General features: G+C 47.9%; 2 protein-coding genes across 4 annotated transcripts; one reads left to right on the forward strand and one right to left on the reverse strand.

The window, feature by feature from the left end:
• Positions 1 to 2,325: 2,325 nt before the first annotated feature.
• On the forward strand, positions 2,326 to 6,536 carry LOC146252394 (tyrosine-protein phosphatase non-receptor type 7-like). 3 transcript variants are annotated; one of them, XM_084681065.1, is made up of 10 exons: positions 2,326 to 2,542; positions 3,056 to 3,260; positions 3,424 to 3,607; positions 4,203 to 4,287; positions 4,413 to 4,495; positions 4,939 to 5,076; positions 5,321 to 5,431; positions 5,566 to 5,726; positions 5,809 to 5,922; positions 6,047 to 6,536. In XM_084681065.1, the coding sequence occupies exons 2-10, from the start codon at positions 3,157 to 3,159 to the stop codon at positions 6,348 to 6,350; spliced, it is 1,284 nt and encodes a 427-aa protein (XP_084537191.1). In that variant the 5' UTR covers positions 2,326 to 2,542; positions 3,056 to 3,156; the 3' UTR covers positions 6,351 to 6,536. The 3 variants fall into 3 exon arrangements, with proteins under 3 accessions (XP_084537191.1, XP_084537193.1, XP_084537192.1); XM_084681067.1 differs by having other exon boundaries at positions 3,094 to 3,260; XM_084681066.1 differs by lacking the exon at positions 2,326 to 2,542 and adding an exon at positions 2,770 to 2,904.
• A 467-nt stretch (positions 6,537 to 7,003) lies between these two features.
• Positions 7,004 to 13,257, reverse strand: LOC146252395 (uncharacterized). Its single transcript, XM_084679103.1, has 8 exons — positions 13,093 to 13,257; positions 12,385 to 12,433; positions 12,181 to 12,271; positions 12,019 to 12,055; positions 9,471 to 11,805; positions 7,779 to 9,049; positions 7,434 to 7,506; positions 7,004 to 7,241 (listed from the first exon to the last, which is right to left on the reverse strand). The coding sequence occupies exons 1-8, from the start codon at positions 13,144 to 13,146 to the stop codon at positions 7,099 to 7,101; spliced, it is 4,053 nt and encodes a 1,350-aa protein (XP_084535229.1). The 5' UTR covers positions 13,147 to 13,257; the 3' UTR covers positions 7,004 to 7,098.
• Positions 13,258 to 13,523: the final 266 nt, after the last annotated feature.

Here is a 13,523-nt window from a genome sequence, read left to right on the forward strand (position 1 = left end):
CCACTGGTTTGGGTTAGCATGATAGCGCCCCACATGATGGTGAGAACACTGCCAACACCACAGTCCATTCTGGATACAGTCTAACACCACCACCTGCTGGCCAATTAGGGTATTCCAAAAAGGAAGAAACGCTTCATCTTTGAGAGTCAAATGAGGTGACAGACAGTAAAACCAACCTCTTATGTCAGCTGTGCATTGAATGGCATGGAAACGGCACTTCAAAAATTTAAGCAATGACAAGTTCTAGAACTGCTCCACCATCTTTTCGTTTAACTACAGACACTCCCCTCCATGGGGATTGGGCTTGAGGACCACTCCCCGGACACAACTTCCCTCTGGATCACCATGGTCCTGAACCTGAGAGAAGAGCTTCTCCTCCATGGCATCTTCCACAGCCTTTTCTGTCTCTCCATAGGGGATAGGGACACCACTGGGGCAGGCATCTCTAAGGGACTGGTAGGTCTTCAGTCAACCCTCCATTAAACCGGGATGAACAGAGGCGATCTGGGGTCATAGTTGCCGGTTTCTTGATCTTGATGAGAGCTCCAGACTTCTCCACCGTGGCTCTCTGGAGATGAAGGATGGTGGGCCTGTTGCAGATGGGCACAGCCAGCTTGTTGGCAGATACGCCGGGCATCCTCTTCAAGGTGACAGCTTTCTTCGTGACCGTTCATGAGAGCAGCATGAACTTTGATTTGATTGAGTAACTTTCAACTGCAGTCAATAAAACTCACGTCAAAAGGAATGAAAATGCACACCGTTTGAGAGGTGCTTTGTTCATACTTTAAGGTACTTTGATGCTTCGTAAGTACTTAGTTTTTATACTGTGTAGAAAAGCCAGTTGCAGGGTAGTTGTCATGGAGACACAGGGAATACGGACGCTGCCATTAATAGTCAAGCCCCAAAAGATAAATAATAACAAATCTGATTAATCTAGTGAATTAACTAGTGTGAAGTTGATTACATCGATGTATGTCTTATTTTGAGTTATTCCAATATTTTCCAATAATCCCAGCCTTCTGTCACTCCTGTGTCTGATTTGTTTCTCATCCCAGTGTCTGCTAAAAGCAGGAAGTGAGCATTGCAAAAGACAGGAAGTGACTTGCTTCAACATGTTCCTTTAGATGATTGCCTGATGACCAAAAACCATTGGAAACCTTCAGTGATGAGTGACACTCTGTATACACACAGTGTGCATGCATCTGCACCTGCACTCGTGTGCACATGTACAGGTGGGGGTCAAGCCATCGCTCTGCACACTATGAGTATAAATACAGTATGTGTGTGTGTGTGTCTTTGAGACAGTTTCTGTTTTTGTGTGTGTGTTTGTGTGTGAGTGAGTGTGTGTGAGTGAGTGAGTGAGTGAGTGGGTGGGTAGAGAGGAAGTGGTGGAGTAAAAGTCAAAGAACAAAAAACTCAACGATTCAACGGTTCTCATATCTCAACAAGCTCTCCACCTTACAACAGCATGGCAGGATGGACTAGGAAACAGTGTGTGTGTTTTATGTGTGTGTAGTTTAGACTGAGGCAGCACTGCAATAGTCAAATCTTCTTCGAATGACTGTAAGCACTCAACTAAGTTAAATTAAATTCCCATACTGTTACTTAAGTATTCTGCAATTGCGTTGTACAATGGAGCAATGTTTTTTTTTTCATTGGTTCCTTGTATTGTGAATATTTTTGTTGTTAGTCTGACATTAATCTGTCACAAAGAAATGTTTGATATCATAGATGCTATGCTGTATATATGTTTTAAATAAGGGTTACTATCTAGAGCTACTATTCACAACTTTGAATATATTACCTTTAATGACTGGAATTAAAGTAGCCTGCAGTGTATTTTACAACGAGCCTCATGAATGATTCATGATTAACCATTGGTATGTCTGTGAACATGCTTCAGCCTTGACTGGAGAGACACCGAGACAGAGAGAGAGAGCTTGAGAGAGAGAGAGGGAGGGATGGAGTAAAAGAGATTGAGACTAGTTTGTCTTCCTCCCAAACAGCCAGCAGCTCTCCACGTTCCCTCTCCACCATACGCCTCTGGGCCTCTCACTTTCTTTCTGCTCCCCCCTTTTCTCTCTCTCTCCCTCGACGGTCTCATATATTTGGACTCAGGTTTAGACTTGTGTTCCTAAGGCTGAAGAGGAGGCAGCTACGACACACGGAAACGCCGTGCTAAAACAAACTACATGCCTGCTCTTGCTTTCTCTCTCTCTTTCTCTCGCTCTCTCTCTTTCTATCTCTCTCTCTCTCCCGCTCTCTCTCGCTCTCTCTCTTTCTCTCGCTCTCTCTCTTTCTATCTCTCACTCTCACGCACTATCTCATGCTTTCTCTCCCACCCTCTTTCAATTCTATCTTCTTTCTCTGTCACTTCTGCGTTCACCCTCTCTCTGTCTAGTACCTACCTTTTCTCTTGTACAACCTTTGTCTTAATGTATTGGTCTCTCTCTGGGTTCGTCCTGCTCCATGTAAGCAGCTGATATTTCGCTTCATCTGGAGCTTGCGACAGGTGGTGAAGGAGGAGGAAAACCAGGGACAGGTACGCAGGTTCGAGGTGAATGGGTTAAACGAGGGCAGGGCAGGGCAGGGCAGGGCAGGGCAGGGCAGGGCAGGGCAGGGCAGGGCAGGGCAGGGCAGGGCAGGGCAGGGCAGGGCAGGGCAGGGCAGGGCATGGGAAGGGAAGGGAAGGGAAGGGAAGAAAGTAGAAGAGGAGAGGGAGTGACAGAGAGGAGTGAAGTGGAGAGCACAGACGTCAGGTGCTGTAGGGGTTGTTACAGTAATGTCACGTCTAAGTTTCAGGGGATGTGAGATCTTTGCTGCTCTTGAGTAAGAGAAGACAAGCTCGCTCTCCGTATTTCACAACCATTCCAGGAAGTGTCAACAACTGCCGTTGCAGTTGAGGTGTGTAGGCTATAGTTGTTGCCATGGGAAGATACTGACTGCACAGTCTTGTTTGGATAATTTAATTATAAACAGACTCTATGGTGACTCTGTTTCACTTTCTTTCTCTCTCTACCACTCTGTTTCGCTCTGTTTTTGCTCTCTCTCACAGACAGATTGTTACCTAAAGTCAATAACTCCTTCACACAGTTGCTGGGAAGACCGTGGGTGAAGTAATCCCCCCAACCAAATCACCAGTACTTTTGACCAATCATGAGTGATCCAGCAGAACGTCCCACCCCAACCGCAGAGGATGACCAATCAGCTACCTGCATTGCTGTGAGTTCTCCCAGGAGACCCATCCGTCTCCAGGAGAGGTAAGCCAACCGATCTGTTTCCAGAAAGTCCCTTGAGAAAGAAACCTCCCATTGAGTCTATATTGACTGTGCTGTTAGTACAGTGTTATTCACTATATGATGCAGCACGAGAGCATCGTAACATGTCGTGATGCATGGCTTTCTTCTCTCCCACGGTGTCAAGGCGTGGCTCCAATGTGTCTTTGGTTTTGGATGTGAGCAGCCTGGCAACGGTGGAGCCACTGTGTTCCATCTCTACCCCCAGAGAGACCCTCCTGCGCCTGCTCCAAACATCCTCCAGGCCCCTCACACACACCCTGCTACAGCATGCTGCCACCGTCACACACACACTCAATACAGAGTACCAGGTACGCACACATTCACAGACACACACGCACATTGTTCTAACTGGGACGTAGGGATATACAGCACATTTAGCTGAATAAGGACAATGGCATTAGTCTATATGCATGGTAACAACACACGCATCCATGCTGTAATAATAAGGTGTGCCCAGAGCCTATATTAGGGTCAGATGGCTGAGCGGTTAGGGAATTGGGCTATTAATCAGAAGGTTGCCGGTTAAACTCCCGGCCGTGCCAAATGACATTGTGTCCTTGGGCAAAACCCTTCACCCTAATTGCCTTGGGCAGAATGTCCCTGTACTTACTGTAAGTCACTCTGGATAAGAGCGTCTGCTAAATGACTAACTGTAAATGTACATTACCATCCTTTTGAAGTAAGTAAGTAAGTAAAGTTTATTTATAGAGCGCTTTTCACAGACAGGGTCACAAAGTGCTTTACAATGTATATTGTCAATATAACATAAAAGTCTAATAATAAATAAATAAAAACAGATACAAAATGATCAATAGACCAAAGACAGAGATTATTCAAAAGCTAACCTGAACAAGAGAGTATTCACTTGTCCCTTGAAGCTACGCTATGTGTTCTTTCCAACAGAAGATTCCTCCCAACTTTGTCAACCCTACAGAGTTGGACATCCCGGGACGAGCGCTAAAGGACAGATACAAAAGCATTCTGCCCAGTCAGTCACTCCTGCACCCAGCCAACTGTACCACACTCCACACATGCAACTGTGCTTACACTTTTCACATGCAGTACTGTTGACACTGTTTCAAAACTGTATGTGTGTGTGTGTGTGTTGATCAGATCCTGAGACTCGTGTGACTCTGCGTAGCCATTCAGCAGAGGAGAAAGAGAACGAGGGGTACATCAATGCTAACTACATCAAGGTCAGCGTCACCCAGGGCCAGCCGCAGGCTTTGTCGGGACACTAAACTAGATGTGGAGGTCTTTTGAGGACAAACTGAAATCACTGGCCTTTTTCAGTTAATTTAAAGCCAAATGGAAATTGCACATGACTCTGTGAAAAGCAGAGCAGTAAGTAAACTGGTCAAAAACACGTGGTATGTTTGTGAGGTGGTATGCAGCGCTGCCTGAGAAGGAAGTTTTGTGTGGGCGTCCTGACAAACCAGCAAACCCACAGGAAACTTAGGGGGAAATGACACGTCCCTGACTCACGGGTACACAGGGATGCACAACATATAATATGGTGTTGTTACAAAAAGGTTAATGTCTCTAGCCATGGTTATGACACATCTGAATTAATGCTATGCCTTATGCCATGTTATATGTCTTATGTGAGGGTTATAACAGGTCGTTGTACTCTATGCAGGGTTATGAAGGCATTCACAGAGCCTACATTGCTACACAGGGCCCCATGGCCAACACAGTTCAGGACTTCTGGGAGATGGTGTGGCAGGAGCAATCGGCCATCATCGTCATGATCACCAAGCTGAAGGAGAAGAACGAGGTTAGAGGTCACAGGGGTCACCTCCCAAAATCTAAATTTCTACCCAAGGTTCTCAATGACCCCTCCCTTCACCTCAGTCCCACCTCCTCTATCTCTCTTTTCACCTCACCCTCCTCTATCTTCCTCTAAATTCAAATTTCTCCACCCTGCACTACCATGTTTAGTGGTCTCTTTGCAAAGCTCTGATGTCTTATGTACACATCTTTCAAAGGCTCAGGTGTGTGTGTGTGTGTGTGTGTTTCAGAAGTGTGAGCTGTACTGGCCTCACCAGAAGGGCTCCTATGGCAGGTTTGACCTCTGTGTGACTTCTGTGACGGAATGTGTTGGCTACACTGTTAGAGAATTAACACTCCAGGTGAACACTCCTTTACATTGTAGCTGTTTGTGTATGTCCACATGTAACTCATGAATTCATGTATTCATTCATCTGCATGTAGTGCATTTATTACTGTTGTACATAAATGTGTGTGTGTGTGTGTGTGTGTATAGCTGGGAACAGAGTCTCGTGAGGTAAGGCATTACTGGTACTCTACCTGGCCTGACCAACAGACCCCAGAATGTTCAGCCCCTCTGCTGCAATTGGTGGAGGAGGTGGAGGACAACAAAAAGTCCCTCCCACACAGCCCTGGACCAATCATCGTCCACTGCAGGTAAGGCCCTGTTCAGGGTATACATCTGTGTGTGCGCATGTCTGTGTGCATGTTAACCTGTTGGGGTCTCCTGCATCTCCAGTGCAGGCATTGGTAGAACAGGCTGCTTCATCGCCAGCTGTATCGGTTGTCAACAGCTTCGACACACCAGGCAGGTGGACATACTAAGAATAGTATGCAGTCTACGTCTGGACAGGTAAGCACACTACCCCCTCTCCACACCCCACCACCCCAACCCATCACTCTCCCTTCGTTAGCAAAAACTGTCCCCACTCTTCCTCACATTTCACCTCCTCTTTGCCACCCCTCCTCCTCCCTAGAGGTGGTATGGTCCAGACTACTGAGCAGTACCAGTTCCTGTATGCCACCCTGGCCCAGTACAGCACACAGCTGGAGATGCAACCTGCCAGACCACAGGAGGACCAAGGGAACCCGGAGAACCATGGGAACAAGGAGAGCCAGGGGAACAAGGAGAGCCAGGAGAACAAGGAGAGCCAGGAGAACATGGAGAGCCAGGGGAACAAGGAAAACAAGGAGAAGAGAGAGAGCAGAGGCAAGGTAGAAGACCAGGAGAACTTGGTCATCAGGTCCAATGCTGACAGCACAGCTTCAGAAACAGTATGACATCATCGCACCACGCAGACGTCTGGAGCACTGCTCAGCGAGCGGCACAGTGATCAGCTATTCTATTGCCCAAGTCCCAGTTCTCATAAGGTTATCTGTTATCAATGTTCTTTTATGAAGCATACATGAGGACATTGGGACAAATGTATATTTATCCTCATGGATATGTTAATTAAATTGTAATTTGTGACATTATTCAAACGTTTCTTCACCTTTGTGATTACATTCATGATTCCCTGGTGACAGATATTGATTGATGGTGTGTGAACACTCCAACGTTTCTCCCCTTCTTCCACTCCCTCTGCCCTCCCCTCATCCCTCATTCTGCCAGGCACTTTTTTCCTTCTGCTCTCAACTCCTCCTCCTCCCCCCCCTCCTCCCCCGCCTCCTCCCCCCCCCCCCCCTTCGCCCCTCTTCCCCTCTTCCTCACCTTCCTATTTGATAACAGAATAAGCACCCTCCTTACTTACTAAATGCTAGTGTTTTATCTCAGTCTTAAACTGAAGTAAAGTGGCTGTGTACTGTGCCACAATAAGTATCCTCTGTGTGGCTGCAGTCCTGATATGGAGATGTCACAAACCTAAACACAAACAGCTTAGCGATTACAAGGGAGGTATTAAACAAAATGCCAATGTTTTTTTGTTTGTTTTTTATTCATGAACAAAAGATCAAAAGTGATATAAAAAGTGATCAGACTGGGAAGTGACAGGTCCTCGCTGCAGTCAGGTCAGTAAGCAGGCAGCTCCATCTACTGGTGAGTCATGCAGCTACAGCAGAACACCTTGGAGAGAGCTCCAGAGATCCTGCGGAAGAAGCCTTTAATAGACTTCTTCTTCTTCTTCTGCTTCTGTTCCTCTTCTCCTGGGATGGAGGACTCTGCAAGATCTGGGCCTGGACATGGAAAACCATCACACAACAGGACATAACATCACACACACCTTCAGCACTGTCTATTTACTTGCAACGAGTGTGTGTGTGTGTGTGTGTGTGTGTGTGTGTGAGTGTGTGTGTGTGTGTGTGTGTGTGAAATGATGGGAGAGCCAACTAAAGCCTAAATGAACAAATATCCATTCATAATCTCACTTTCACCGTTGAGAGGAGTAACTGTCTTTAGTTTTTTCTCTTTTCCACTACCAGCCTTGGTCTTCTTTCTCATCTGGGGTGGAAGGGAGAGAAAAGACAAACATAATTCCTTTAAATTCTTAAATGTTTTACATTATGTTGATAGGACATAACTACATTAACTGTAACTGTCAGAGGTTCAAATCCTTCGTGTGTGGATTTGAGTCTGCGAAATAATTACATCTACTGTTTACAACTCATACATAATGTATTCTACACATGCTTACTTGTAACCCATCTTATCCTTGACTCAGTTAAGGTCAGTTCTACCCAGTGCCAGTGTTTGTGGAGTTATTTTCATCTTACCAATGTGAACCATCTTTGGAGGCTGGAGAGTTTTTTCTTTCCAAGACGGCCCAGATCAGAATTGAAGATGGAAGACCTGTTGAAAGTTTGAGAGGGCACAGAGGGGGATAACATTGAGTTGGAGGAGGAGTGGCAGGACTGTGGGGAGGAGGTCTCCTCAGATGACCTGTCCATCTTCTCCCAGGCCTTTACCAAGCCTGGGTCTGCAGCTCTCTCTCTCTGCTTCCTGGAGATCCTCAGCTCTTCTGGTGATCTGGACGAGAAGGGACACTCTCTGGCCTTTACCAAACCAAATTTGTCACATGTCTTCTTGACCTTTCCATCTGCTTTAGTCTCCATATGGGTCTCACTGGCCTTTCCCAAGCCAGAAGACTCCATCTCAGGTCCGTCATGTAGCCTCACATCCTCACACAGGGAGCTGGAGCTTCCACCGGCCTTTTCCAAGCCAGCAGAGTTCACAGCATTCTCCTTCTCAAAATGGACGCTAAGATCGGACACGGCAGGAGCGCGCCAGGCCTCGGCGTGGCGGGAGATGACCTTGGCGATGGTCTCAGCCAGGCCACAAATGGCTCCAGCTTCTCCATGGCAAGCGGAGCGGAGCAGGGCTCTGCTGCTGTTAGCGCTGGGGGACAGCTTAGCATAAGCCGCCTCCAACATGGCGTCCAGGGCGTCTGTGCCGCTGTAGAAAGGGCTCTGAGGCAGGTGCTCCAGGACGAGGCTGATCCCATCTTGGGTCTTGAGAATCCAGCCCACTTCCTGGAGGAGAGTTGCCTCTATCTGCGAGAAGGTGAGGGAGCTAGAGGTCGAGGGGGACTCCTGGAGGGCCAGGCGGACCAGAAGACCATGCAGCAGGTCCCGCAGGGTCTGGTGGTGCAGGGCACTGGGCCCAGAGGGCTTCAAGACCTTCTCCTGGATGCGAATCTCCAAAGTCTGCAGGGAGGGGGTCTCAGGGGGTCTCGGGGGCAACCAGGGAAGCACCTGGACCACTTCAGGGAGACCAGAAGCTCCATCATCTTTCCCATCCCCCATGGTATTGATTTGCCTGGCGATGTTGATGCCTTCGGTCAGACTATCTGACACGTCTTCCTCTTCATAGAATTCACAAACATGGTCGACATTGTCGTTGTCGGGGACAATATCGGCCCTCTCAAACTGGCCTACTTCGAGGTTAGTGAAACTCGAACTCAACTCTGGGTTGAGACTTCCTGTTGTGGCTTCAGAGGAGGACCTGCAAAGGTCAGCGATCCTGGCCATGAACTCAGCATCAAGGCCTGGCACAAAAAAAAACACACGCACACTATGAAGTATCCTTGTATTACTATAGCTATTACCTATACATTTTTGTTAAAACACTATTCATATTATAGTTCTTAACTATACCTACAGCGTTACTGTAGCACTTACAACTCTGTATTATATGGCAAAGTTATAGACTCCAGAGGTCTTATCCTCAAAAGGTTAAGGAAAATTTCACAAGGAGGATTTTTTGTAACATGTAAAACACATCCATTTAATAACAGCAATATGGCGACATGGTGAGACATTCTATTTCTAAAGAGCATTCCATTTAATGCAGTCTATCATTTGTACTTATTCTGTAACAGTGTGCTCAGTGTTACTAGTTAGGCTACCTGAACACCTGAAAATTCCCTTTGGGGTCAATATATTGAATTGAGTAAAAGATTTCTCTACCTTTGTTGACAATGGCCATCACTTTTTCTGGGTCATTGCAGGAGCACTTAAGGACCCCTCCCAGTTTGAGGGTCAAAACCTCAGAAATGGCCTCTAGCGCCCTCCTCTGGTCCTGGCTGGCAGAGGAAGATGGCCGGTTCCTACCCACAGTCCCTCGGCTGGGGCCCGGCATCACGCAATGGGACCCTTCCAGAGACGTGCGGTTGCTGCTGTTGTCGCTGTCACTGCTGTCGTTACTCTCCCAAGATACATCCTTGATGGAGGTCCTGTCCTTCTTACACATCCATTCGAGGTGGTCGTTCACCAGGACACATTCGTCCGGAAGCGAGTTGGTCAGGCCAAGGAAGTTCTCCATCAGTTTCTTGAAAGCCAAGTGGATGAAATTGTACAGCATCGGAGTGAAGAGCTCCCAGTCCAGGTGCTGCTTGGCCTCCGGGTTCTGGACGTTGGTCTTGGAGCGGCAGCGGCCTGTCGAGGGGAGTCGTCCCACCTGCGTGTCCAGGAGCAGCTCATAGAGGCGGTCGATCAGCTCCGTGGAGAAGCTCTGGATCCTCACCTGCAACATCCTGGTACACATGTTGTGAGAGGCCAGCAGGCGGCCCAGGTCGTACTCAGCCTGGTCCAACAACCCAACGGAGGAGCCTCCTTTGTCATTTTCGCAGTCTTCATCATTGGAGACTGATCTGGTGGAGTAGGCCATCCGCATGACAGTGTCCAGCATTTTGTGAGCCGTCAGGTTGAGGTTGTGGCTGTTTGCCTTGATCCTGGGGCTAGGGCTCCTGGGGCTAAGGCCCCTGGGGCTAGGGCTCTTGGGGCTAGGGCTACTGGAGGCTGACCTGGCCTCCTCCTTCTGCTGCTCCTCTTCCTCCTCCTCGTCGCTAGCCGAGCAGCACACCTCCTCTGATCTCCTCTCCTCCTGCTGGGTGCTGAAAAGGAAGCTTTCCTGACAGGAGACTGTGCAGGCCTCCTTCTCCTCCTTTCCCTTGACCCAGTTCCCCAGTAGCTCTTCCTGGCTGCGGCTCCTCCTGCTGCTCCTCCCGCTGCTGACCCCCTGGTTCCTCCTCTGTAGGGCCTTCACCTCCTCTGTAACCTTGCTGAGCAGGGACTCGCTCACGCACTCCACTAACAGGGTGAAGTCATTACCGCGTGGCTGCAGGAAGTCCACCTCTCCTTCTGTAATCATCTCCGCTGCTGCGCTGAAGTTCTCCAGGACGAGGTGGATGATGTTGCAGGCACTGGAGATGTTCTGGGGCAGGGAGGCCGTGTCGGCGTCTTGGGGCTGGTTCAGGGAAGAGCGTCTTTCTCTGGCCACTATCCCCTGGAGGATGCCCCCCACCACCCTCACCAGCTCCAGCTTCTCCTCTGTGGTGAAAACGCCCTGTCTCTGGAAGAGGGCGTGGTGGAACAGGATGCTAGAGAGGCTGTCCATCTGGGTGGAGGGGTTGTGAGGCTCGCTATGACATCTGACGAGTCCAATGCTGCTGACCGAGCTGCGGCCTGAGCCGGTCGATACCGCTGTCACACAGCTGGGCCAGGGCGATGTCATAGCCTTTTCCATCTCCTGGGCCTCCGCCACACTGCCAATGAAGAACGACGCCATCTTCTCAGCCTCCTTTTTCTCCCTGTGGAAGACGACCTCTGACGTGTTGCTGTTGGCAGACAACAGGGGCCGCGGGGGCATCTGCTCGTTGACGGCGTCCATGTGGATGTCGGCGAGGACCTGGATCTTCTCCTTGGCGTCCTGCCAGGTGTTCAGGATCAGGTCCTCAGAAATACTTGTCGAATAGAATTCAGACAAGGAGCTGCCCGGGTGGTGAAGCACCAACTCGTCCATCACCTTGTCCATGGCCGAGTCACAGAGCTCCTCTACAATGGCAGACAGCTTCGCCTCTTCCCTGTCTCTCGCCATCACTCCCTTCAACATGGCGATGACCTCTGCCACAGTGAGGGATGCCGTGGCAAGGATATCCTCCTCTGTGGACCTACTGGGGTGAAGGGGTGTCGGAGGCATCTCGCTCGATAGCCTGTCCTGTGGCCTGGATCCCAGCTCGCTTTCAAGCCGGGAGTGGCACTTCTCTGAGATGATCCCCTCGGGGACATCAGGCTGGGCTGAGCCCTGAGAAGAGGCCCGGTCCTTGGACAAAGGAGGAGACGAAGAAGACCTGTTCCTTGTGGAGATGCCGCTGCTGTAGGAGGTAGCGGAAGACAGAGGGTCTTGGTGGAGGTGAAGGACCTGGTAAAGGGCCATGGCAGGCAGAACCCCATCATTGGCCACCTGGAGAACCCACTCCATCATTTCCTCTGAGCGCTTCTGCAGCTCAGCGATACTCTTGTTCTAAGAGAGAGAGAGAGAGAGAGAGAGAGAGAGAGAGAGAGAGAGAGAGAGAGAGGGTGAGAGGGGGAAGAGACAGAAAAGGATGGAGAGAGAAGAGAGAAAACAGGCAGAGTGAAAAAAGGGGAGAAAGTTCAATCGCAGTACAGATACACATAGTTATTGTCAAGCTGAGTAAAAAAGTATTTTGAGTTAGAAACTAAAGATTTCATCTACCTTTCTCAACAGGACCTTTTCGACCAGTCTCCACTGACTGTAACAAGAACAAGAACAGATGTGTTACTGACTCTCTACAGTACAATGACAACTAACGGACACATCTTAACATTGTGTTCAACAGAGCAGTAGCCTAAAGGGGACGTTAACAGGGACACTCACGGGTGGGACATCATGGCCTCTGACACTGGAATTTCGTCCAGCGTCATTGGTTCCTCTGGGCGGGATCGGATTTTGACTGGTGGAAGAACACCTACATGTCGAGGATTGTCACAGTGTGATTGGTGGATCCCTCTCTCTTGATAGAAAGTGATAATTCAATCATGAATGTTGTACTTTTGATACTTTCATAAACCGATTACTCACGGTAGCTGCTCTGGTACATGGGAGGCATCTTCACACTTGTAACCCTGATCTGCAGGCAAGACAAACGCTTTAGCAAGGCAAAGTAACAGAGAAAGTTATCAGAGTTGTTGGAAACATGGAGGTAGATTGAGTTGAGGGGAGTAGGTGGTGACAGAGAGAGCGACAGCGAAAGAGAGAGAGCGAGAGAGACAGACAGAGACAGAGAGAGAGACAGCGAGAGAGAGAGAGAAACAGAGAGGTGCCTTGAACAGAAATTATTTTAACTTTTGATGTGACTTGTAAATATGAAATATAACTATATTTCATATTTCCAAGTCATTTCAAAAGTTATATTTCATATTTCCAAGTCATATCAAAAGTCAAAATAATTTCTGTTCAAGGCACCTCTCTGTCTCGGATCTACACTATGTATCCAAGTTAATGACTTGGAAATATGAAATATAACTACATCTACACTATGTATCCAAGTTAAGTCACATTGTTAAACACAACAGTTCAACTCACAGAAATGAAATTCTAAAGAATCTGAAGAATCAAACATTTTTGTGTGTTTTCATCGTTTTAGCTACTAGATAAATAACCAAATCAAATCAAATGTATTTGTATAGCCCTGTTAACACGCAAGCATGTCACAGAGGGCTTCACATACGCCCATAGAACTGCCCCCTCAACCAACCTAAACCCTCAAGGTTTAACCCACTTACTTACCTTCTGTTTAGGCCTCCGTTCATGTAGTCTTTCCTGTTTTGGGATTTCATCCATGGTTCAGTAAGAATGGCAAACTCTTTCAAACGACTCCTTTGCCTTGTGATGAACATTTCTTTCATCACTGACAGGTTTGATTTTGCAAGTCGTTTTTATATCATTTGGTAAAGTGCGTCACAATCCCTTTATGTCCCATGACGTCATAATGTCTAAATAGCGCGGCGTCTTTTCCAAAACAATGGTAATGAACCACAGAGTGAGAAATCAGCTTTGCTGTAAAAAAATAAGACTGAATCTTTATTGACACTTGCACGCTTAAATGTATGCACAGGTCACACATATCCATCTCATCAGCGTATCTCATTGGTTAATTATCACATGAAAAGAAAGAGCAAATATCTCCGAAATTACATTATTTCATTTTATTATTTATA

This window comes from Hypomesus nipponensis, chromosome 18, assembly GCF_054491055.1.
Source record: "Hypomesus nipponensis isolate SF chromosome 18, ASM5449105v1, whole genome shotgun sequence".
NCBI lineage: Eukaryota > Metazoa > Chordata > Actinopteri > Osmeriformes > Osmeridae > Hypomesus > Hypomesus nipponensis.